The sequence below is a fragment of the Calypte anna genome, chromosome 4B, assembly GCF_003957555.1.
Source record: "Calypte anna isolate BGI_N300 chromosome 4B, bCalAnn1_v1.p, whole genome shotgun sequence".
In the NCBI taxonomy this organism is placed as follows: Eukaryota; Metazoa; Chordata; class Aves; order Apodiformes; family Trochilidae; genus Calypte; species Calypte anna.
The window spans coordinates 13,572,426-13,597,014 of NC_044249.1; the positions used below are offsets into that span (position 1 = coordinate 13,572,426).

At 37.2% G+C, this 24,589-nt stretch overlaps 1 protein-coding gene across 4 annotated transcripts in view; it reads right to left on the bottom strand.

The window, feature by feature from the left end:
* ABLIM2 (actin binding LIM protein family member 2) overlaps positions 1–24,589 on the bottom strand; it is a 98,770-nt gene that overhangs the window by 28,937 nt on the left and 45,244 nt on the right. For all 4 annotated transcript variants that reach the window (XM_030450646.1, XM_030450644.1, XM_030450645.1 and 1 more), the window contains exons 8-13: positions 21,680–21,738; positions 18,531–18,608; positions 12,374–12,520; positions 7,713–7,833; positions 6,100–6,198; positions 634–735 (exon numbers count right to left, since the gene is read on the bottom strand). In XM_030450646.1, the coding sequence (XP_030306506.1) occupies positions 634–735; positions 6,100–6,198; positions 7,713–7,833; positions 12,374–12,520; positions 18,531–18,608; positions 21,680–21,738 (606 nt within the window). The remainder of the gene's footprint in view (positions 1–633; positions 736–6,099; positions 6,199–7,712; positions 7,834–12,373; positions 12,521–18,530; positions 18,609–21,679; positions 21,739–24,589) is intronic.

Genomic DNA, 24,589 nt, shown 5'->3' on the forward strand with positions numbered 1-24,589 from the left:
ACATCAGATTTCCTTTGACCTGAGCAGATACAAACCTAATTACAGGGTGTTTACAGAAACATTAAACCCATAAGCTAAAAATAAATAAACTATTCCATGGAGCAGGTAGACATCCTTAGCAGAAAAAAAGCTAAAAGGATTTAAATTAGAAGTTCCTGTGAACTGTATGTGAACTTGAAAACAGTACAGTACACACACAAAGACAGTCATAGTCAGTGTCCTAGAGGTCTGCAGCCTTCCTTCTATTTTTGAAGTCTATATTAATATCACTCTCTAATTCAGAGAGTAGATGGATAAAGAAAAATACAAAGCCCCTTCAGCTTACCCTTCAGCACATTAATGCAACAGAACTATAGTGCACCCGTGGCACTATAAATAATTGTACCTTAATAACATTTGCTGCTGTCTGCCTCCTCTAATGCATTTTTACATATATATATACACACGTTTAAGCACACAGCTCTCAACTCCTTTATTTCTGAGGCTATGTTTAACAGTGAACAGATTTTCACTTACACATTTTCTTCTCTCGCAGTTCAAAGTTCACAAATCAATGCAAAAAAAGACTTGCACTCAGAAGAGAATAAACAGATGACATCAGTTCAAGAGCCAATCTAAGTAGTGAGTGCCTACCTGGAATATGGAAATGCCTAGGAGCCTGCTGATAGACAGAAGGTGAAGATTTGCTGTCTGAATACATGGATAAGCTTGGAGTGCTCCGACCACTTTCACTGCCTCCAAGGGGAAAAGCAAAGAAAGCAGATAAAAGAAAAAAATGGAAAGCAAAGTAGAGTGCGTCAAGCATAAAAGCTTGTTCAGAATGACTTGTTAATCCAACAATTTTAAGTATATACTCTTTGTAAAACTCATTAATTTTTAGCAGAGTGTATTGGCTCAGTCTCTGGTCATCCCATCAGTAATTAATATCTGACAGATAATACTGGATTAAACTGCCCCACTTGGAAACCAAAGTTTCTCTTTTAACAGCACTTCAATAAAGAAGAGAAAATAACAGGATATGTACGTCCACGGTCTTGTAATGTGTTTTGCATAGCCTTAAGTGAACAATCTACCAATGAAGTTTTTGAAAATTTTAAACCTACAGCTCATGGCCTACCCCTGAAACCAGTAATGAAATAACTCAGTAGTGTTTAAAATATCTCAAAGCAGGACTAGACCCAAAACAGCTGCTACATTTAAATCAAATATTCCTGCATATATCAGTGACAGAAACAGATGCTGAGGTTTGATTCTTAATTGAAAACTTTTCCCACAGGTAACATGCCACAGCATTTTATAACTATGCAAACAGGGTTGGATTATCAAGTCATGGGTCTATAATGCCATAGTCATTTTACAAAATCTCAACATATATATAGGATTGATCCATCCATCTACTTTTTTTGTCAAAAGCTGAGTAGGTGCTGTCTATTTCCTCTCAGCTAATTTCCCCAAAGAACACTCTATGGCATTATAGTGCTGCTTGACAAACAAAAAAGTAAAGCTCTACTTTTTTGGGACTTGTAAAATCCAATTAATTTACAGCACTGTTAAGCAACTGGAAGCCAAACATGACATTTTCTAACATAAAAATGGCTGTTAGTTTACTGTTATTGTTTTACTATGGATGGAGCATGAATTTACTGGCTAGCAACACTGAAAATTATAGTAACTTTTTGGGGCTAAAGAAAGTGCAGAAACTCAGAACACTGAGTTCTGCTCTCAGGGCGGGGAAATTTTATAACCATAAAATTCATGGATTACCATAACTGTGTAGGCCACGCCCATGGAGGTGGTCTCTGCAGATCCCTTGCCTCTGTTGACAAGCAGTGGACACATGGTCATCGGTCTGTCACCAAAGCCAGCTTTGACACACACCACTGCAGCCAACTGGGTACTGCCACTGAGTTCAATGGGAGCAGAAGCAGGCCAGACCAGGTCAGAAGAGTGTGCTGTGCACCTCATGATGATACACAAGCTCATCTGTTATAAATTTGTCTGGTTTTTTCACAGCTGGTGAAAAATTAAAACTCTAAAACTAAGCAGCCATAGCCACGGTGTACTCAATGATAATGATTTCTCAATGAAGAAAATGCAATCAGAGCAAGCTTAGGAAGTGAAGTTACAACTGCATGGGCTGTGGTCCTTCCAAAAAGTAAAAGAATTATGGCATTACGAGAAATCTGGTGTGTCACCATCAGTTTACAATCAAGTTTTGCTAAAAGAACCTGATGGTTATTCAGTCTCTTGATTCCCAACTTTGCTCTTGGAAGGAAAGACATGGCAACAAGTTTTCACAGCACATCTATCAGTACCCTCCTTTTTTGCTGCTCTCTGCCCAGATGCTTGGGCATCCCAATAGGCCAAAGAGTCAATCCAACTTTGAATGCAAAGAGCAGTGGCAGACCCTTATTCAAATAACGTCCTTTAGAACTCAAATAACCTCAAATACTATTTAATTTTTTTAATTTAGAAAGAAAGCTAAAGGTTTGAAGTTATTTTCACAGCATATTAACTTCTCATTTAATTAAAATTACCATATTATTAAAATCAATATTCATCTCTGAATTGCATGAATCATTACTTCCTTGAGCAGTGACACCATGGTGCTTGCATCATACACACAGAGAGAGTCATTCCTCAGGGAGAGGGGAGGGAATCAGCAGGGAATCGGGAGGAATCTTGATTAAGAATAAAAGACTTGTAAATAATAGGATGCAAGCACAAGTGCCAGGGGACAGCAAATCCATGAACTGCTCAATGCAAGTGGGTGGAGCAGTTTGCAAAGCCACCATAGCCATCATCTCTAACTTGCCCGAAGGGGAACAATTACGGATTAAATGAGGCAAAAAGTTCTTCTTGCAGCCCACTCAAACAAGCTGACACACACTTAATCATATCGATGTCTGCCTTTGATTTGGACAAACACAAAAGAGCAGTTGTATTTCACATTTGGCATACAAAAATAAGTAATGTTACAAAGTAAACTGAAGGCCTGTGTAGAAGGTTGATGTGTAGTAACACCAGAAAATTATTTCATAGAACCTACAATAAAAATCTTTAAAATGAAAGTTTACATTGTAGAAGAACTTCAAGTGAGGTCTCAGAGGAAAGAAAATAAAACTTCCAGAGAAAGATATTTTTCAAACTTTTGGGTTTGTCTTTTTCCACAAGTAGTTGCAGCCCGTGATCTGCTCTACTGGTCAGTGCAGAACAAAACAACAGAATCGTGAACTCTTCCCTGTATTTTGTTTAACTTGGAAAGAATCTGGAAAACTTTACTTTGAACTTAACTGTCAACCACAGAAATTTCATTGTGTCTTTTGGCTGCTGACAGGGTAGGCTGCTCTTTTAACCCTGTGTGTGTGTGAAGCCAACTGGTCAGAGCTCAGACCAGGCTCCCTTTTCAAAGGATTGTCAGGATTATCATTAATTAACATTTAACAATTTACATTTAACAATTAACATTTAAGATTAACAATTATCATCTTGTTTATAACTCCTTCCTAGTCAGCTATTATCTTATCTATAAGATGTGAAACTTGATAAAGAGTTGCAGTCAGAGCTGTCTAAGTTCAGGACTGAACAACAAACAGATACCACTGGCCTGGCCTAATGGGGGAGATACCAGAGCCTCCTTCTGAAACTGGATCCTTTAATATTTCTGCATATGGTGCATTAATCAAGACAAAAGTTTTCTGACCTTTGATGACTAATTCTTTTCAAGCTCACAAAGCCAAAAAGCTTTGGAAGCTGTACTCCTGCACTAGAAAGGCCAGATACTTTCCACCCAATGTTAATGAAACATGTTTTCAATAGGGCTCAGCACAGCCTGGATGCTCACTGACTCCATCACCTCAAGGGGAAGAGTTACACCAAGCACAGGGACTTGGAGTATCACTCCCCACAGTTCTGCAGGGACATGAACTGTGAAGCCTTCTTGAAGCGAGGATTTATTTTGATGACAAAAATCCTTAAGAGCACAACCAAATAATTTGTCTGCATGACAAAGAAAAGCTCATCCTGTTACACTTCATGGGATCTAGACTAGAGTATACTGAAGAAAGAACTGGAACTTGGTAATCATATTTTTTACTGGAAAAATGAAAAACCATGTAATTTTAAGGATGATTATGATGCAAACTCAGTGAAGTCAAAAGGGAGATTCTGCCTGTTTTAATTTCCCCAGGATAGTAACATTTCTGTCTCTTGGAAGCTTAAAGAAATATCTTTAGTGATGATTGCATAGTGTTGGTTTTACAAAGATTACTTCTAGTATTATTAACTTTATTATCTAGTAGCTATTATTATTGAGAATTTTAATTTTTATATAATAAAAGTATGTAAATTAGTGTGATTTAACTTTTTAAAAACTCAAGTGGCAATATTGGCTATGGTTAACTAGCTTTACAATCCTGCTCTTCCCACACAAATCACTTTGAAGAGAAAAAAATAACACCATGGTGCCCCCAAAAGGCTTCTCAAGCCAAGAAAAAAAATTCAGAGAACTTGAAGAGGATGGGAACAAAGCTTCTGACTTCTTTCAGACTGTGACATCAACTCAGCATGAAAAAGCAGATAATCTCCACAGCCTCCACAGGGATCACGTTTACCTGGGTGGGAACATCATAAATAGGCTTGCCTGCCTCCCAGGAGCACACTGTGAGTTACTGCTTGAAAAATAGTTTAGCTCCTGGATAAGAAGTGATGCAGAATTGCAAAGTATTATCATTTTGATCACACTTCTAATAATTGTTTGGGCACAAGGAGCTGCCCACTTGAGGATTTTTTTCCTCTGAAGAGCAGCACCAGGTAATTGCTGCTGCTCTGAGCAATAGCAAGTAGCACTGCACAAACGCTCTGTTTATCAGGAGTGCTGCTAAGCAACCGCAGGCTGGCTTTTGAATAAGAGCTTTCAATACACTACAAAGGTTTTTCTTAACAGGTTGGATGATATTGTCCAAATTTACAGAACAGATCAAAAACTTGTTCACACAGTACCTCAGGGAATACAGGGTGTGTGCCTGTCTGGGTGCTTGTGGGTACAGGAAGGAGTTTTGCAGGCAGACTTTAAAATGGCAATATTTAGTTTAGGCTCATCAGTCTTTTTCTTCCAAAATTTTTTCTTGGGCATCATATTTGGGAGACTCGAGTCCAATTCTGTTCATAAGAGTAAAATTCAGCTGAATTTGGATAGATCTGTTTTTGGATACATGAGGACCCAATGAAGATGTACTAGTGTTTATTCCAAAGGTGATGAGTGTCTGCTATTTATTTGGGTTTGCAAGTCTGGTTCCTGCAGAGTGTCACTTCCTTTTCTGTAATGGTTACAAAGGCAAGAAGAACAGTTTTGCTTTATTTAATCAAGCAGTACTGAGTCAAGGAACAAGCAGTGAAAATGCTTGGCATTCATCATTCATGTCACCTCCCCACTTACATCACTACAAGAGAGGACAGACTTAGGGGAAGAGGTGGTAACTGAATGTCTTCTTTCTGACATTCAACTAACTAGTAAAAAAAAAAAAAATAGCCTTTGCCTCAAAAGTTCTTAACACTTCTTGTTACTGTCTCACACCCACAACATAGAGGTCATTAAAAGTTAATAGCCACTGGAAAAAAAGATTTAATGGAAAGGAGACTAAACTCAGTTACTCTGTTTTATACCATTATTTGCTAATCAGTGCAGGTTATCTGCCATACTTTTTTGTAATGCTACAAATAATATGAAGAATCCCTAAATGTAGGTTAGAATACTATCATTCAATGTAGAACTCAACATTTAAGCTTGTTACAGTATCTGTTTATCATCATGAAAATAGGGTAGACACTGTTTAAATTATTTCTCTTTCATTTTCATTAGAAAATCTAAATCCTTCCCTCCACCCCTTTAAAAACACTTAACATTTACTCATAAAAGACAAAAATAAAACAACCCATACCCACTCAGTTCTTAAAACTTACAGAGTACATCAAGAAAGCACTTGCACAAAATTTTTACAAATTTTATCCAAGTGGAAGCCATGCTTGCACAGACAAAAGTGAAACACATCTGAATAAGTCTACAATATCACAGCACGCTTTTGCATTCCTCGACCTTACCTTTGAAGAAAGGGATGTAATGATGTCTGAATGTAGATGTAAGGCTTGGGTGTTGGGGCAGGGAGATGCAGCTACTGGTACCAAGACTCTGAGTACCAGCTGGGGGCAACAGAGAGTAAGTGAAAATAAACTATTTAGTTCACTTACTGAAATCCACAAATTACAATGCCATCCTTTTTTGTTTTTTTTTTCAGGAACATTTTCCTCCCGATGCTTAGAGAACATATAGTTTATATTTAAGACTTCATCTTTCTTTTTATTTATTGCTAAAAACATCACAGTGACCACACTATGTGGCTGGCCCAGGGACACAGGCTTTCTGCAGACTAAAATGCTGTATAAAATGCTGATGGTGTAACGCATCGGAAAATATTCCAGAAAAGCCACCACAGAAAGCATAGTTGCACTCAGGGAAATATCTGCATATTCCAAAGATGCAAGAGGGAATGATATATGATCATAATGGATCTAATCAAATGAAATGAGCTTTGCCTCTTCTGAGAACTGTGCTATGAGTGGGTCTAGTTCTCGCTGCCATCAGTGCACACTGGTAAGAGTTCAGAATGCAGCAGGGCACTCAGGTGTATGGCTGATCGAAGCCTTTGAAGAAACATCCTGAAGTTATTTAAATTCTAATAGTTATACACGTGATTAAGTACTGTGAAAAACATTCTCATAAGTCATCTTTGTTTGCTTAGTTGTAATAATGTCCTGATAACATATTTTTAAGGACTAATGGCAATTATTAAAATTAGCAGTTATGATGACTATCTTCTAACTTTTCAATGAAGCTGTAACACCACTAGATTTCATATAGAATTTCTTTTGTGTTTTCTCCTTGCTTTAGCAGTGTGCAGCTAAGCTTAAGCATGACACAGCTGCCAGACCTTCAGTGGGGGCTGATCTTTCCTCTCAGTGATCTTTTATACTCAATCTCATTTCCACTTCAAAGACTTTATGTAGTGCAAATATTAAAATCCTGCAAAAATTGTTCATGTTACCCATAAAATTTTCATTTCCACTGGGAAGATTAAGAACTCTCAATCTTCGAAACTGGTTTATAATTATAATGTAGCTCAAATGAAATAAAAAGAAAATATTTTTGAATGATCTGATTTCCACCCAAATGATGACTAAACAGAGTTAACGTAAAACAATTTAATTGGTTATTCCTAAGGATAAAACTGCAAAATGCCCTAATGCAAAAAAACTTTTATGGGGCTCTGATACAAGGAACCAAACACCATGATCCCTCTTCTCTGTGCAACACCACCACCAACACAGCTACCACTTCAGCCCAAAGTTGCAATAAACATTTTTGTCAACTTCTCAACTAAAACAACTTGGTTTTCAGAAGCCATCGGAATCAGTGGTCACTCCTACAGCTCTTGCACTGAAGAGAGGAGACACGGCCCCTGTGTCTGTGGTACAAGAAGGAAGAAGAAGTCACTAAACCACCCCTTTGGCTTTGCATTCTTCACTGCCACCATGCTGCACTGTGAGAGCAGTGGACTGCATGTGCAACTTCAAGAAGGACGAGGCCAGAACTGTGTCCCTCAAATGACAAAGTAGTGGAAAAATCTAGAGAAAAAATAAGGCTGCTCTTCAATTACCTGGTCTGCTATAATGCTGAGGAGAATGTGAGGTTGGAGTGAAGCGACCATAGCCCAGTGACCCAGCAGAGCTAGGACTGGATGTCCTGTACTGCTTGAAAGATCTGTCATCTTGATCACCCTGGGAGCAGGAGAGGAAATACATGTCATTAAGGAAAAGAAATCACTTCCACAACAGGCAGAATACACCATTTTGCACAGTTCTGTGCCATGTTAATGGAAGTTGATGTTGTCATAAAGCTCCATGCAATCCCAATGGAATGAGGTGGCTTTCAGCTGTAAGCACCTCCAGAGTAGTGTGTAGATCAAAGGAGCTCTGCCAAGTATCAGAGAACAGTCCTGTTACCAAGAAATTCACCACATGCAAGAATTTAAAATGACTACAGAATTTGAAAAGAACATAGCACTGCAAAAGTTCAGAACATTAAAATTCTGTGAACATACTGGGTGGGTGGGAGATGAAATCAGGCTACTCTGATAGCACTATGGTCACTTTGGAACTTTAGGAATGGATGCATAATGGTTACAAGCAACACAAAAATCAGCATTTGGTGGCTTCATTACATCTCAGAATTAATTGTGTCTGCTCAGCAAATTACATTTTTTCAGTGTGCCACATTACAAAAGTGTCATTACTAGCCAGGTAACTGACATAAACTCTTACATAGGACTAACATTAAAACTGCAGCATTGTGCAAAGCAAGCCATTCAACCCACCTTCCACTAAGCCCTTGGCTTCAACCGCTTAAAAGCATGTACACTCATTTCAAAGCCCTCAGTCTCTACACCTATGTAAATCACAACTGCAACACAGTGTCTTCTTAATAATTAAAGCATTACTAAGTGAATTAGATGTGGAAATAATTTTTTGTAAAACTAGCTATAAAAGTAAACTCAATTTTCTTGTTTCTTTTCAGATAAGCAAGAATTGGCTTCTCTGACTTCATTAGAAAAAAAAAATCAAGGAAACCCTCAGATGCTCATGTAGGAAAAGTCATACTCAGAAAACATGCTTCCTCCCTCCAATTGCAGCAGGAGCAAGTGAAGATATGCTATACCCCAGCAGGTGTTAGTCACTTGCCATAGATCCCGAGACAACTTTAGGCAGCTGTGTGACTTACATCAGATCATTCATCATCTTAACACATAGAAGATCCTACTTAACTCCACCATCATCTCCCAGATTCCTATCAGAACAACTCAATTACATCTATCCATTCATCTTTAGATGAATGTTTTCCATTTGACTTCTCTGGGATTATTCTTGACTTTGTGGAGATGTACAATGTTCTCCCATCATCAGTTCTTCACCCCTGTCTCAAGTTTGCTCCATTCTTTCCACCTCACTGTATTTTCAAAAATCAAAAATTCGTTTCAAATAAATTTCAGAAGTTACATTAAAAAAAAGAGTAGCTGAAGCATTCCCAAGCACGCAGAGCTCTGTAGGTATTCTGCCACTAGCCTCTCTATTGTCTGGCTCCTGAAATAGCTACATTATTTAATGCCCATCTTAATCCTTGAGCACTAGAAGTAGTATATCAAGGTCTTGCAATAATATTTAAAAACCACACAGTGTTAGCTAGTGATCTATGCTGTGTTCCGTTGTATGATATAGTGAATTTTTCCCCTACTAAAAATCTCTTTAAAAAACATAACAAATTTGCAGATGATTCCTGAGCGTTTGAATAAAGACTCTCTGGAGAAAGACAGCAAGCATGGCAAAGCTGGATAACCTGGAGAATTCAGACGAATGACACCAGCACCAATCTCTATACCAGCATCACTTCCAGATTATACCAGTATGACCGATTGCTAACTGAGAGCCAGTTTAAAGGAAATTATTATAATCTTTCAAAATATCATATTGATTACTTCATTCCTTACCTCTTATGTACTTTGTGTCTCTGTAGGGAACAGTCAATCAAGCTCATGAAATACAATATTACATAGTATTTTTTTTATTTTAAAACTGTTACATTATATTTCTATTGGTTAACATCTCTGTTTAACCAATGCTCATAGTGACAGCTTGAGATCTGCAACCCTTCAATTCTTCACTAAAATTGTGAAATGCAGTTCTCTTAACATAAAACTGAGATAATGGATAAATGATACATTTGTGATATGTAATTGAGCTACTATCTGGGAAGATGTGTGAAATGCTTTAACTGCTTCCAAGGTGACATATCTTGAAACAATGACTGGCTTTTCGTCACTAATGCACATCAAAATAAAGAGAACTAGAAGTTCAGGTATATGCAAATGACTGAATAGTTAGTGTGTACAAATAGTATAAACAGTTTTACTATTTGTGAAAGAAAAAAAAAAGAAAAGAAAAGAAAAAAAGAAGAAAAACATGAGAAAGCTATGCTTAAGACTATTTCAAGGCAATTCATGCTGAGAACTTTAAATGTAAACATAAATAAAATTTCCCAATGTAATTTATTTAGTACAGCTTGAAGAAGTGACCACAATACAACCTTTATTTTGGAAGGCAGAAACATGGGTGACAGTGAAGGCAGATGCATACAGATGACAGTCCAGAAGCAGAGCACATATTCAACACAAGTAACACTGCAAAAAACAAATTATAAAACCTCATGCACAGTAGAGGCAGGAGGCAAACCCCATATTTCAGACGCTGCTGGTTATCAATATGACCAGATTTATGCATCACAACATGGGTCAGAATAGGAAAACGAAGGCATTGGGGGATTACCTCAGTAGTTGTTGGAGAGAGCAACATAGGTGACTGCAAACAGCAACACAAAACAAATTAGTGAAACAAATTCATGCATGATGTTACTTGTGAGAAGAACTACTCTTAAATAGCAATATCCATGTATAACACATGATACTGTTAGGAAAAACACCTGACAATTAAGTTGGGGTAATTTTTCTTTTAATGCATTTTAAAATAAATAAATAAGAATAAAATAGAATTAATTTCATAAAAGCTTTTGTTGATTTCTTTACTACAAAATCCTGGAGTCTGGTGAGGCAAGTCCTGTATTGCAGTAGGCACTGCTAGTAGGCAAACTCCCATTAAAAGCAACTGTCTGAAACTAGACACAAGCCCAACCTAAGGATGCATTTAAGCACCTCCAAAATCTGGACTAGAACTTTGTTGCTCAGAGCTGACTACATAATTTTTAATTAAGTAATTTATTTCTCTTCACTCATTTTCCGGTCAAAATTAAATGCTACTTCTGGTTAGTTGAGCACATCTACAGAACTTCTGCAGCTGCAGGTAACAGCCAGATGTTGAAATTCAAAAGACAGGATTGAAACCCCGCCCCTGCCCTCGGCACCATAAGGGGCATAAATGATTGGAGCACCATGAAAATGTACATATTGGATTGCAAGTCATTGCCATTTGTCCTCCTGGTTTTTTAAGGTTAGACTGAGGCCTTGCTGGCATCAATGTCTCCATCAGCACAGACCCACCTGAGACAGCATTAAGCTGATGGTGCAAACAGGCAGTTGAGGAGGATGACAAAAAAAAAAAACAGCACCCAAAAATTTTTACTTAGAAAGGGAATATCTATATTCCTTAAGTTTAGGGTTGGAAAGCAGCTTTACATTTTGTGAATTCAGAAACCTAAATAGTATTTAAAAACTTTACTAACTACAATTTTAGCTTTTTGAATGCATTGTAATACAGCTTTTGTAGTTCAGCACCGTAGAGAGAGGGATCAGAAGAGTCTTCAAGATTGAAGACGTGCTGAAGTTTACCTGAGAGTAAAACTGAGACTTTAGTAGTAGATTAAACGTAAAAGATGTAAGTGACAGCAGGACTGTGTCTCTTATAAACAACATAGTTATCATTTCTAGTATTTATTTCTACCCATTTCACGTACACCTATAGAGAATAGTGTAAGACTTCCATTCTAGACCATACATAACTTGATAACATACCTAGTAAATTTAAGATTTTTGATTTGTAAGAAAGTATCTAAAGTTATAAAAGAAATCAAAATTCAAACAAAGGGTAGATATACTAAGGAAAAGAAAGCTAACTTGCATGAAAGGAGTTATAAACAAATGTGCTTCACAGAAAACAGAATTAGTATTAGTAATATTAAGTTAAATTAGATTTCATTACTACAAGATATGTAATACTAGCTCTGCATAGGAATAGGTTGAAATGCATGTGTGACATGCGGATGAACTTTAGTAGTGGACAGCTGAGAGAAATTTATACATAGGAAAGTGATACTATCGTTGTATTCCCAAAATAACATAGTACACTTTCCAAAACCAAACCAAAACAAAACAAACAAAAAAAAAACCATGAAAGACATTTCAGCTTTGCTTCTGACTTTGGCATTACAATTAACAATGGCTCCTGTTTCCTACCACATGCATGTAGAATTCTTCTTGCAGAAAAATATAATTTAATTATGCCATCTGTTTCAAAAATGATCACAGAAATCAATTCTTTAGTTTCCACAAACTGAAAAATTAAATGAACATACTGGGTTTTTTTAAAGGCTAAGATGCCTTGTGAATAAATGGATGACAAGACTCAATTAACTGAACTTATGAAGTTAGTTATTTGTTTGTTTAAGTATGCACATGTTTAAGAGGGTTCAGCAACATGTTCAATGATGCACATAAAATCTCAAATTCATAGTAAAAAAATACCCAGGTTTCAGTACCTCTCCGTAACTATGCCTGTCATCTGAAGAGTAACTGATATATGGAGAATAGGAGATCATATCTGGGCGGTCAATGTTATAGATGGCTTTATTTTTAGGAAGAGCAGCCAAATCCCTGTAGTCAAGAATTTCATCTCCAAGCTTTGCCTAAGAAAAGGAGGAAAGAAAGTAGTGAGAACAGGAAAGAAAATGATCAGGATGCAACAAGAGAAGGGCAGATAAGTGTAGGCAGAAAAGTCATTATCATAATAGCAAACCACTTTTTATGTCTGTGTGAATTTAAATCTCTAATATTTAACTACACAATGCTAAATAGTACTGCTGTTTTCTTTATATATATATTGGTGCTTTTACTTCTCTTGGTCACTCTCATCTGGCTAAAGGGAGAAGCAGGGCATCGTTCCAGTTCTATTGGTTTTATCCTGATTACTGGTAGTGGCACAAAGAGGCTTGGAGGACAGCTACTGCAGTCTTTTACAGGCAAAACATCCTTCATTTTTAAAGGGTTTTGGTGTGCAGAGTTTGCCTACTATAAGCAATAGTGAATAATTAAATATGTATTTCTAACATACACTCTCCAGATGACGAAAAACATTGGTCAGGTCTGTAATTTTTTCCATTCAGCTATGTCCCACAGCTTTACCTCCTTTCTTGACTATGTCTAAGTAGCCCTTAATTATGGGTCACAAACCAGCAGATGATGGATTTGCATCAGGTGGACCAGCTGGAAGATCACAGATACCACTTAGGTAAAGTTTAAATCCTTTGATGTGACTCACATAGCCAAGAGGGAAATGGCTGTATCAGTCCCCATTCTCCTCTTACTACACTTTTTCTAACAGTGTAATTACAAAAATGCCACATTTGCATAAATTACCCTTAGGATAATAGTAACTTGCACAAAGACTGTATTCAGCATATACTGCCTTGCAGATACAACAAGTTGGTCACATTGAGAGTGGAGAAATGGACAAAGTAATTGTTTCATTCCCAGTTCAGGTTTTTACAGAATACAAAGCTCTTTTTTGGCAAAAAAACAATGACTGAGTCTTGCTATTCGTTGAAAATCTCAGTATAATCAGCTGTAATAATGTTTTCCACATGCAAAAATATGAAAGTATCCAGGATTTATGTGTGCCACGATTATATTTTTTTCTTAGCATAAGCTAGGAGAAGTTCAACAGATTTTCTAGGGATGTTTTCTATTATGTTAACCATACAGGAAAAATTGTGTATGACAACTTTCAGTTACCCCTTTTTCTAAAACAATAGATGAATTTATTTGAATGTAAGCAACATGGAAAGGAGGAAGAGTCCTCTTGAATAAGAAAGTGGAGCAAAGATTCTATAACAACCACACATTATCATTCACAAAACTAGTGAAAATGTATTTTAATGAAATACATGCTTCTTCAGCCATCTACACATCTAACCTTCCTTGCAGATACTTTAAGAAGCTAAAGAGCAATGAAATAGCCCCTTAATGACAAAAAATTCCTCCCTACTGAGAAGACAGTGGCAAGCTCTGATGCCGGGATAGGTCATGGAAAGATCAGGAAGAGTATATCCATCAGGTCTGTTCCAGGAAGACTTTGGATAGCACTGCACCTACAAGGAAGGCCAAGGAGGCTGTGATAATTTCTTTTTTCAGGTGTCCAGGATTGTGGAGACTATTCTAGTGAATCTAAAGAAGTTCAGAATTGTGAATTATGATAATTTTAGCCCATATTTCTCCATCTTGAAGTGTTACTTGAGATCTTCCCACTAGACTTCAGAACTGTCAGGAGTAAAATTTATCTAGCTAAGTAATTCCTTTCAGTTTAAACACCAAAATGTAGGCAAATTTGGATGAGAACACCTTAGAGATACAGTTGCTTTCTAATCACTCAATTCTACAAACATTTGGCCTACCTTGCTTTCTATTTTGTTTCACCACTTTCACTACTTTCAAATACATGAGTGGAATTAAAATCTGATACGAACAGCTCAAATTACAGTAAGAGTTTTTAAGACATTTCTATAACAATCTGATATTTTGGATTCTGTTAAAACCATGTGTCCTGGTTTGGGCCAGGATAAAGGTGATTTTCTGTCTTGTACTTTGCTTTTAACTGAGTCTCTTTAAATAGTTGCACTTGCTGAAATTAACAGCAAGTTTCTCAGACAGTGTGTGCTTCTAGGATTGATAACACTTGATGTTTATAGTTGCTGCTAAAGACTGATATGCAGAGCCAAGGACACTGCTCAGCTCTGATGAGAACATTTTACCGTCCAGGAGGATAAAGAGGTCCCACCTGAGCCCTCCTTTGGGGAGGAACAGACAAGATAGATGCCAGAATTGACCAAACAGAGTATTCCATCCCATATACGTCACACTCAGTATAAATCTGAGGGATCATGAGGGCCAAGCCATTTTCCAGATCTCCTGATTTCCTGCGTCCCTTCCTTCACCCGCATCCTGGAAGGATCCCATCTGTTCATCTTCCTGTGGTCCTGATCCGTGCCAGCCCATATCTGTGTGTTCCTGCCTCCAGTTCCGACTGCTGCTGACTCCAGGAGTCCAGCCTGGAATTTTCCAGGGCTGCCCTGCAGCCTCGGTGGTGACGTGAGAGTTACTGGGGGAGAGGAATCTGGTATCCATTTTCCTGTATATTTGTATGTATTTAGTAATTTTTCCTATTTATCATTACTGTTTCATTAAAGTTGTGTAGTTTAGTTTCCAACCCATAAGTCTCTGTCCCTTATTCTCTCTCCTTTCTTTATCAAGGAAAGAGGTTGATAGAGAGCGTCTGTGTGGTATACATGTGGAACTGAAAATATAAAATATGTCTCTCGGACCAGTTTTTTTCCTTCGGCTGGTAAATTACCATACGTTTATCTCAAGGAATGCCTGACAGACACCTTGTCGGCCCAAACCTAGCAGGGTTCCAGGACACAAAGATAAGAAATGACTCATCCCAGGAAGCCTGGAGATTTGTATGTATCAGGGCCATCTTGAATGAAATGACCCCCCACTTTCTTTTGGGGGATAAATAACCCTAGGAAAAGACGGAAAAGAGAGCGCTTCTTTCGGCTTGACGTCTCCTCGGCTCCTCACCCCGATTTCCTGCTACGAAAAGGCATCGCAGCGACGCAACAGCGAAAACCACAAGCAGCCTCAGCCCGAAGAACCAGGAGCAACCCTCCAGCCCGAGGCCTGGTCCTGCGCGGACGGTGATATTTTCTCTTTGTGATATTTCCCTTTGTTACTCTTAACGACCATCGATTAAGGTGGTTACTATATATAAAAGGTCTTGTTGCTAGTGCAACGGCTTTCCCTGTTTAGAATAAACTTTTGTAACTGATTTTAAATCCAGCAGTCTGGTTATTTGTCAATTCAAGTGTCGTCTCTGAGTCAGTGGCTGAATTTTCCTCACAATCAAAATATAAATAATAACTCGGATCGTAACAGTCTGTTATTCGGTTTAATTGCCAGGCCAGTGTTAAACCGTGACACCATGCTGTAAGTTTAGCATTTCTATTTCATTTGGAATATGTGATTTTATAATTGTATAATTGCAAATAAGAACCTGTAAAAAAATATAATGTGATTTCTATTCCTAATATGAGACAGTACAACACAGCTATGTAACCTAACCTAAACCTTCCAGATAAAATGTATCTTTGTAGGGAGCTACTAGTTCTTTCTTCATAAAACTTTCATTTAAGCCCTATTTAATTGCATGATTTAAAAATAAACTGATTTTTCAATAGAATTTAGGGACTCTGTGAGGACATCTGCACTGAGGTTAATTTCAGTTTAAATATAATGAAACCACTACTGAAATTATTGAAAAAATGCCCACTAACTCAAAGAACATTGGTCTATGCCCTCTCGGTGCAAGAGGACACCGCAATCTGGTACCAGTAGATGAAGACAAAGGAGTCAGGCTTTAGTAAATCACCTGCATGAACCCCATTCAGGTTTAATCAAAACACTCTTTCTTCATCTTTCCACAGGTGACCAATGAACCATGATTCAGGGACATGTCTCCATCGGACAGTGCCTTGTTCAGGATGATTGCCTCGCTCTGACTTGATGCTGAAAGTACAAGAACCATAAGATCATGGTTCCTAAGCTTTAACTGTTTACTCTAAATTCTCTTTTGTCCAACATAATACTTAACAGAGCTCACTAGTTATTAAGATACAGCGAATACTATTGGTTTGAATAATCTGAATCCATGCTATTCCTGAAAGTGGCTGTGTGCACCCACCACTACTCTGCCTTCTATGTTGGCATTAAACACACGTAGATGGCTGGGTCTTTCTTTTGACTTTCTATTTTTAGAATGAATCTAGTCTGAAATCTGACTTACCATAACTCTTTGTACCCTCTAGTACCAGCACCACAGTGGAGATGGGGCAGGGGGAGAAAGGCAGGGTCACATATGGGTGGTTCAGCCATCATGAATTTAAAACCACTCATGAAAGCACCCAAGACTAATCTTGAGCATATCTGTATGTCCTAACACTCCTTTAATAGAAAACAGATGCAAATGATAGCTAAAGAATTGTTTTGATAAAACAGAAGTCCAATAACATGTTTTAAATTCTTTTTACTTCCCTATTTGTGAGAGCTAAAGTAGGATGTAATCAATCACAACAGCTTTCTGCTAATTAAGCAGTCAGAGATGAGACAGATACAGCAAGAATTTGCATTCTTCTGGGGAATCCTTATTTCCTTACTGACACATACTTGCTAGAAAACTTTATTCTTTCATAGTCTCAGCTGCCTACAAAGTATATTACAGAAACAAACACTAGAGTTGTGTGCTGATTCATTGATATTCTTTTAAAAAAACATAAAAAGAAAATGGAGGATTGTCTTTGACTTTTAGAAGCCTGTCCCTGTCTAGCATATTTAAAGCTGTAATCACAACATCAAGAAAAACAGTACCATTGTAAATTTAAATAAACATAACTAAAAGCAAATAAATCTTAGAAGAGTGCTCATGCTTTTAAAAACAATGGCTGGAGAGACAGAGACCATCTGGCCAAAGTAAGTGCCTGCATAATTACAAGCTCCTAGCACAAGAAGTTGTCTTCACAAGAGTTGAGGCAAAGGCATTTTTTAACTAGGAATCTACCACTTGTTTTCACCAGCATGGAGTTCTACTGTAAGAATAACTCAGAAACACCAGTAAGCACTTAGATAACGGGCAGCTCCTACACTTCTAGTCAGTTTTACTCAGATAAAGACTATATTGGGTTCAAACTCATTTTTACTTGAATAAAGGATGAGTTTGGCTCAAAGGCACTCTTTTGCATGTCACAGTGAAGGAGATAAAACCCCTTAATCTTTGTATAGTAACATCTCCAGTAGCAAGCTCCAGCAATCACATTTCTAGCAACTCCCTCTGCATATTGTTCTATCCATTGAGAAGGACCTGCTACCTGAAGGATGCCTGGATAGGCAAAGAATAGCCCTGTGAATACAGAACAGATCAAAGAGCTGTTTGTATGGAACACACCTCACTTGCAGGTATTTTTTAGCTACTGGTTGTAGCCTCGAGAGTTTGGCCATAAACATTAGCTACACCAATTGCAACAAGCTAGGTACACCTGGTACTGAAAAAATATTCAGCACAGGCTTTTATCATCCTTGTTATTTTAAAGTCTCTCTCGGAGTTTCCCAGAGCTGGTGCTTCTTGCACCATAAACACATTAAAGGTGCTCTGAGATTAGGGACTGGCATTTGTCATGGCCTGACTCCTGCAAGATCATGAACAAAAGTTTACACAAGCAATCAGATGGAGGCTCAAGAGCTTGCTTTAGATTATTTTTGTCCAAATCTAAGCTTGTAATCTACCTGTGGTCTGTATTGTTTACTTGAACTTCTCTTTTAGAAAGCAGTGGTATTTTGCATGCCTTGGTGTAAGCCAGCTCTAGTAGTAATGGAAGTACTATAAATGCAACACAAAATATAACAGGAAAGTGCCAGGATTGTTTTATGGTAAAGGCAGTATAAAAACATGTAAATGTGAGAAAGTTCATTCAGTTTTTGAGGAATCACCAACTGCAGTGGTTTGGAGACATCAGCGTTCCACACAATGTGCTAAACTGTAGAACACACAGTGCTTTCCCCCAGAATGAACTTCACCCATGAAATACTCACATAGATCACACGGCTTGGGGAACCTGATGTACTTGAAGCAGGTACAGAAATAATACTTTCGGATGAAGTCCTCGTTTCCTTTGGCAGAAGTGAAACAGATACGAAACAGAGGAAAGGGAGAGAGAACGTAACTGTTACTCGAAAAACAGCTCCCAGTAGAGTAAGCTCAAAACATACAGGTATATAAAAGACTTCAAAACAAATGAACATTTGCCATCAATCAAAATGGCCTTTAGAAAATACAAAAATTATTTTACAGGTCCTATTCCCTCCCTTGAGAACAAAATAGCCTGTGACAGCTTCAGAGCACTAATACAGTCTGCTCAAGTAACAGTAGCTCTGAGTCTGCTGCCATGAGATGATAGACTGGCAGCATTTTCACTCTAAGGTTGTACCATCAAACTAATCTGCATTGCTTTTAGAAGCTGTCACACTGCTGTGCCATTTCCTCAGAGCCAACAGCAGGACACCATGCAGAGCACTCTGCAGACACCCATGGGACAGCTTTCCCCTCTCTGACTGCTAACTACTGTATTAATTTTAATACTCAACTGGTTTTGCTCTTTTTTTCAATTATTGCGGCATTCAGAGTGCCAGACCTTTATTGCTTTGCTTTTGGCAGATTCCTTTATAAAAAAAAATATAATTACTTTTAAATAACAAAAGGTTGTGAGATACAATGATATTAACCATAAGTGAACAGACTTGAAGTTCATAATTGAAGTTTAAACAAGTCTTACTACAAAATCAATGGATTTATACCCTCTTTTTTCCAGATATGGTAATTCATCTTAAAATATTCTTTCCCATCTATGGAAAAAAATCTGTCCCTGACTGTAAAAAGTATATATTTTTCCAGGGACTCAGAATAACCATAATTCACTGTCTCAGCAAGAGCTGATAATTCTGACCTGGAGGTTACACCTGTTCAGGTCTTAAAAAAAATGTTAGCATTATTAACGTGTCAGGTCAGGGTAGCAACCTTCTCACTATTTCAGCCTTTAAGTAGTTGCTACCTTCTAGAAACAATATGTGTTTATATCTGTACTTCATTGTGCTAGCAGAGCAAACAAGTTGTCTCATTTCTCCTCCTGGTGATTAAACCCTGCTCATTCTGCTTCTAACACATGCTCTTTATTCTCTGCACGATCCAGCAGCCCTCTTACCATCCTTAGTCCATGCCTACTGCACATCATCTTCTAGCTGTTCCAATAAAAAATTCTGTCTCAGTTGACTCCATTGCTTGTGTTCAGTTCTTTTCTCTATACTATGAATTTTTATTTCCCCCTCTTTTCCTTTTATGCATTTTGATAACCCTTATTCTTTTGCTTACTACTTTGATTGCTTCTTTTCCAGCCTCATCTCTTCTGCTTACAATCTTACACTATTTTTCCTTTTGCATGCCTCTCTTTCACAACTTTTTTTTCCTTTACACTGCATCCTCAAAACTTCTGAAGGGTGCTGCCATGTATTCCTTTTGCCTTTGTCACTTACTTTAATTACATGCTGTGCATATATCTATACAAATATATAGAAAGATAACTTTAAAAAACAACAGACTTCAAAGGGTGACCAGAAAATTTCTCAGCCAATATTACCCATTCCTAACTTTACAAATTATGTTGAGAAGTCTATTATTACCCTCTGAGACAAGCTCCTTTCTTCTTGGTTTGTTTTTTTTTCAATGAGAGTAAAGACAGGAAAAAACAAAAACCAAAACCAAACCAAACCAAACAAAAAAGCAATGCACAGAGCAAACATAATAAAACAAAACAAACCCAAACACCCCCTTCCCCCCCAAAAAAAACAGAGAGAGAAGCCTGGACTCAGAAAAACTATTTGAGTTTGTTTTGGGTTGGTTTTTTTTTCCCTACTCATGCAAAACTCCTGCTGACTTTCAGATACAGACATCTCTCTCTCTCTCTTCTCTCTGCTGGGAACAGGGAAGACTCCCAGCATTTGGAGGGATGTGCTCTGAGTCAGCCTTTACAAAGTATCTTACAAATATATTTCCTTTGCCTTGGGGGGGAAAAGCAAAAGGCAGCCTGTAGGATCCTACTATAATTTTTCCACCGCTTCTCTTTGAAGGAGGGGGGGAAAAACCAACCTAGTAAATTTTTGTTAAACTACATTGGGTTTTAGCCTTGCAGTTTCAGGTACTCAGCCAGAATAAAATCCTTAGGAAGTCTGAAATATTGCTTAATAGTAATTGGGCTGAATCAGCAGCACTTACTAAAGTATTTTGACAATTTTAAATACACATGTATTAAACAATACATTTTATACTGAAACACTGCTTATTTTCTTTTCAGAGCTTGCTATGAAGAAGACCAGAACAATCACTTTTACAAACACACAGGTACAAAATATTCCACCAATATTCTTCAGGGCAAAGCCCACACCAAATTTTACTCAAAACTGTAAAGCGGCTAAGTTGCACTCACTAAAACACCAGATTTGAAAAGCTGCTGCCTGTTGCCCTGTCTCATCCTATGTGCCTTTTGTCCAAGCCTCGCTGAATCAAAGCAGAGCTTTTTCCAAAAAGGACACTGAGGGTACTACTTGGAGCACCAGAGAACACCAGAACTGAAAACCCCCATACTTGGCCTCTGCAGTAAATTAGGTAGCTGCATTCTCAGTCCTACCACTTCAGAGATATTTTTCCAGCTACAGATTAATTCTACATTTCCTGGGGGAAGTTTATTCATCTGCTAACCTTCTAATGAAGTTGCCAGAACTCCCCCTCTTTTACCCTTGTACACAGAAAGATGTACATATCATCCAACTTATGGAGGTACTTAAAGCCAGAGATTAAATTAAACTGGTGCTATCTTGCCAAAGTTTTAAAAGCAAAAAAATAAAAAAAAAACAATTCCAAGGAGAGATTTTTTTTTTTGTAAACAAAAAAGTGAAAGTCCTCTGGTCTTTAAAGTGCGGAGCAACATAAAAAGAGAGGAGGTCATGCACTGATCACATCATAATCAGACAGAAGTTAAAAAATGACTTTTTTCTTATTAATATCTTCACATTTTTTCCTTACTCAGCTTTACCTTTAATCACTAAGTAAAAATAGAATATTACATTATCTAATAGATTTCTGTCATTCAAAATTTAAAATTGCAATTATAAAAAAATTCAAATATTTTTACCTTGCTTTTTTCTTCAGCCTTTGCAGCCTGTCTACAAACTGGATGCCAAATGGATGCACCTGGAAAGTAAATTTAAAGTTCTACTTAATTCAGTTCCCCAATAAGAAGCTTTAGTTTTAAAACAAGAACCTTGTTAAGCCTTCCTATAAGGTTTTATAAGACACAGAAAACTGACTGATTCCACTGCAGTCACTGGTTCAAGTATACTTTAAAAGCTCTTCCAAGCAATTTTCAGTGAAAGTAGTTAGATTTTAACTAGATATTAGGAAGAAATTAATCACTGTGAGGATAGTGAAATACTGGCACAGGTTGCCGGGAAAATTGTGGATTTGTCCTCCCTGGAAGGGTTCAAGGCCGGGCTGGTAGGTCTTGAAGCAATCTGGTCTAGTGGGAGGTGTTCCTGTCCATAGCTGGGGGGGTTGGAACTACATCTTTAAGGTTCGTCCAACCCAAAACATTCCATGATTCTACAAATTATCTGTAAGTCAAATCACAAGCATTTTAATGACTAGGTGAACTTCAGAGAGCTACTTCAATATGTTAGATCAACATCATAATCTGCATCCCAAGAAGTGTGATAGATTTCTGAAGCTCTTCCATCCCAATCGACTGCTCAGAACAGGCAGCTGATGGTTCTGCAAATCTCCAAGGATGGAGATTCCACATTATCTCTGGGCAACCTAGAGCAATTTTATATTTTATTTTTTTTTGTGAAGTCACAACTTCCTGTACTCTTACTACCTGTGCTCTTTAATAGTTTGGATTAGCTCATAATAAGAAGTTTACTGGGATGGAACTGAACAACATTGTGGTATTAAACACTAGCTGAAAATCCAGTATTTGTGGATTATTCATTGTACTAAACTTGCATTTCCTATATGTTTGTCTCATAAGAAAAATACTGAGGAAAATACAAAACAAACCAATTCTCTACTGCTTGTAATTACTAATGAGAGGATTATGAACTCCAGGGATACAAGTAATCTGAAGTTTGAGGAAGAAATTTAATAGTTTTGCAGCAGTCACAAAGAAAAAGAAAACTTCTAAAAAGTAGAACACAATGTGCAATACTCAATGTTCAATTAAATTAAATGTGTAATTATATAAAATAAAAGAATTATTTTTAAATTTTAATAGTAAAATGGATGTTGATGCCAGTCTAAGCTCTGACAAGCTGGTAGCTAAAGCTCCACAGAGTTAATAAAGTCAGCGTACTGCAACTTCTGCCTGACTAAATAGGAAGTTGAGAACTTTTGTGTTATAAAGATTTCATGTTTATACTGGGTTGAGACCACCAAGAAGATTTATTGAAAATACTTTGTTTTCACTGTAGTTTGATAGTTTTGTAAACAATGGATTTTGGAAACAAGATAGCAACAGAAAGTCTATTTACCAGAAGAGAGATGGAGATTATTAGAATTTATTTCACAAAAATAATTTAGATTAACGCAGTCTCAAGCAGTAATAGACTATAATATAGACTACATAGATGATTTTCACTAAGTTACTGAAAGGTTTTGGGGAAACAAACCACTGAAAAAACTTTTCTTCTCCTTGAAATTAACCTGTAAGTTATGTTCCAATTATGAACAGATGTAAGCTTGTTCACTGAAAGAATTTATCCCGCCTTCTCCACAAATTGATGTAAAACATCTCAGTGGTTTTAAGCAGTACTCCGAAAAACTTTTGTTAATGACTTAATCGTACCTGTGATCACATATAACATCCCACAACTGTCTGATAGATGACAACTGAAGACTCAATTTTTTCTAAGAAACATGCAACACTTGAAGAAACTTTCCATTAATTAAGAGGATGAAGAACAAGTTATAAAACCTTGGGGTATGAATTTTTTTTATTATATAACAAACCAAGTCAAGCAGCCCAAAACCCTAATCACAGATCTCTCAAGACATTAACACCATTTTGTAATGGGAGCTGCTCTTCATGTGAAAATGAAAAGCCTATGATAGTGAGCTGGTCTGATGTCTCATGCATCAGAAAATAAAATGAATGAAGTCCAGAGTAACAGGACCTGAGTATACTTCATTTGTGATTGTCTGAACTAAAAATCAGCACAAAACCTAATAAATGTCTACCCTTATAAATGAAGTGAAAAAGAAAATTCAATGCAATCCTGTTTCAGAGGGTTTGAAGTGTAGAAATAATTTTGTAGTTTGGTATCTTTTCTAAAAGCATTGATTTCCATGGGGATTTTAGTACCAGTAAACTACTTTGCAATTGGAAGAACCATAACATTTTCTGGCTCCTGAGAGAGAACCCCTGAGCATTAGGGTTATTATGTCCTTTAATGAGCTAGTTCTTGTTGTAGACCAAAGTGACAAAAAAATTGTCATTTTAAATAACACAGTAAATTATAATTACATTTGACTGAGACCACTGTTGTGTTTTAAACTGAACTCTTATTTTCAGAGCTTAATGAGTGATTTCAAAGTATGCTTCTAAAAAACTGTGGACAATTGCAAAGCAGGAGTACAGATCTGGGCAAGCACGTTATTTTTAGGATAATACACCAGCCTTGCAGTTCCCACATGCTAGTGAGTTTCTCTTATTTCTTTTACTTTGAAAATATACCACCATTCAAAGACATAGGAAAAAGCCTTCATTTTCCCTGGTGCCTGACCCTGTATTTAACTCTGTAAAGTTTTTTCCTTCGATCAGTTAAGTACAGCTTAATTTAGTTTGCTAACATAAATTTTAGTTCATAGATATGTTAACTTTTTTTTCCATTGAATAAATAATTGTGTAAATCCTTCTCAATCACCCCTGACAAGAAACACTGAATTTCTTCTGTGCAAGTTATATGCTGCACAAGGTATAGGCAAATAGGTAAGGGCTTCAGCCCCCTGGCATCCTCTTCTCCACCTTCTTAGGGCACTTGGGAAAAGA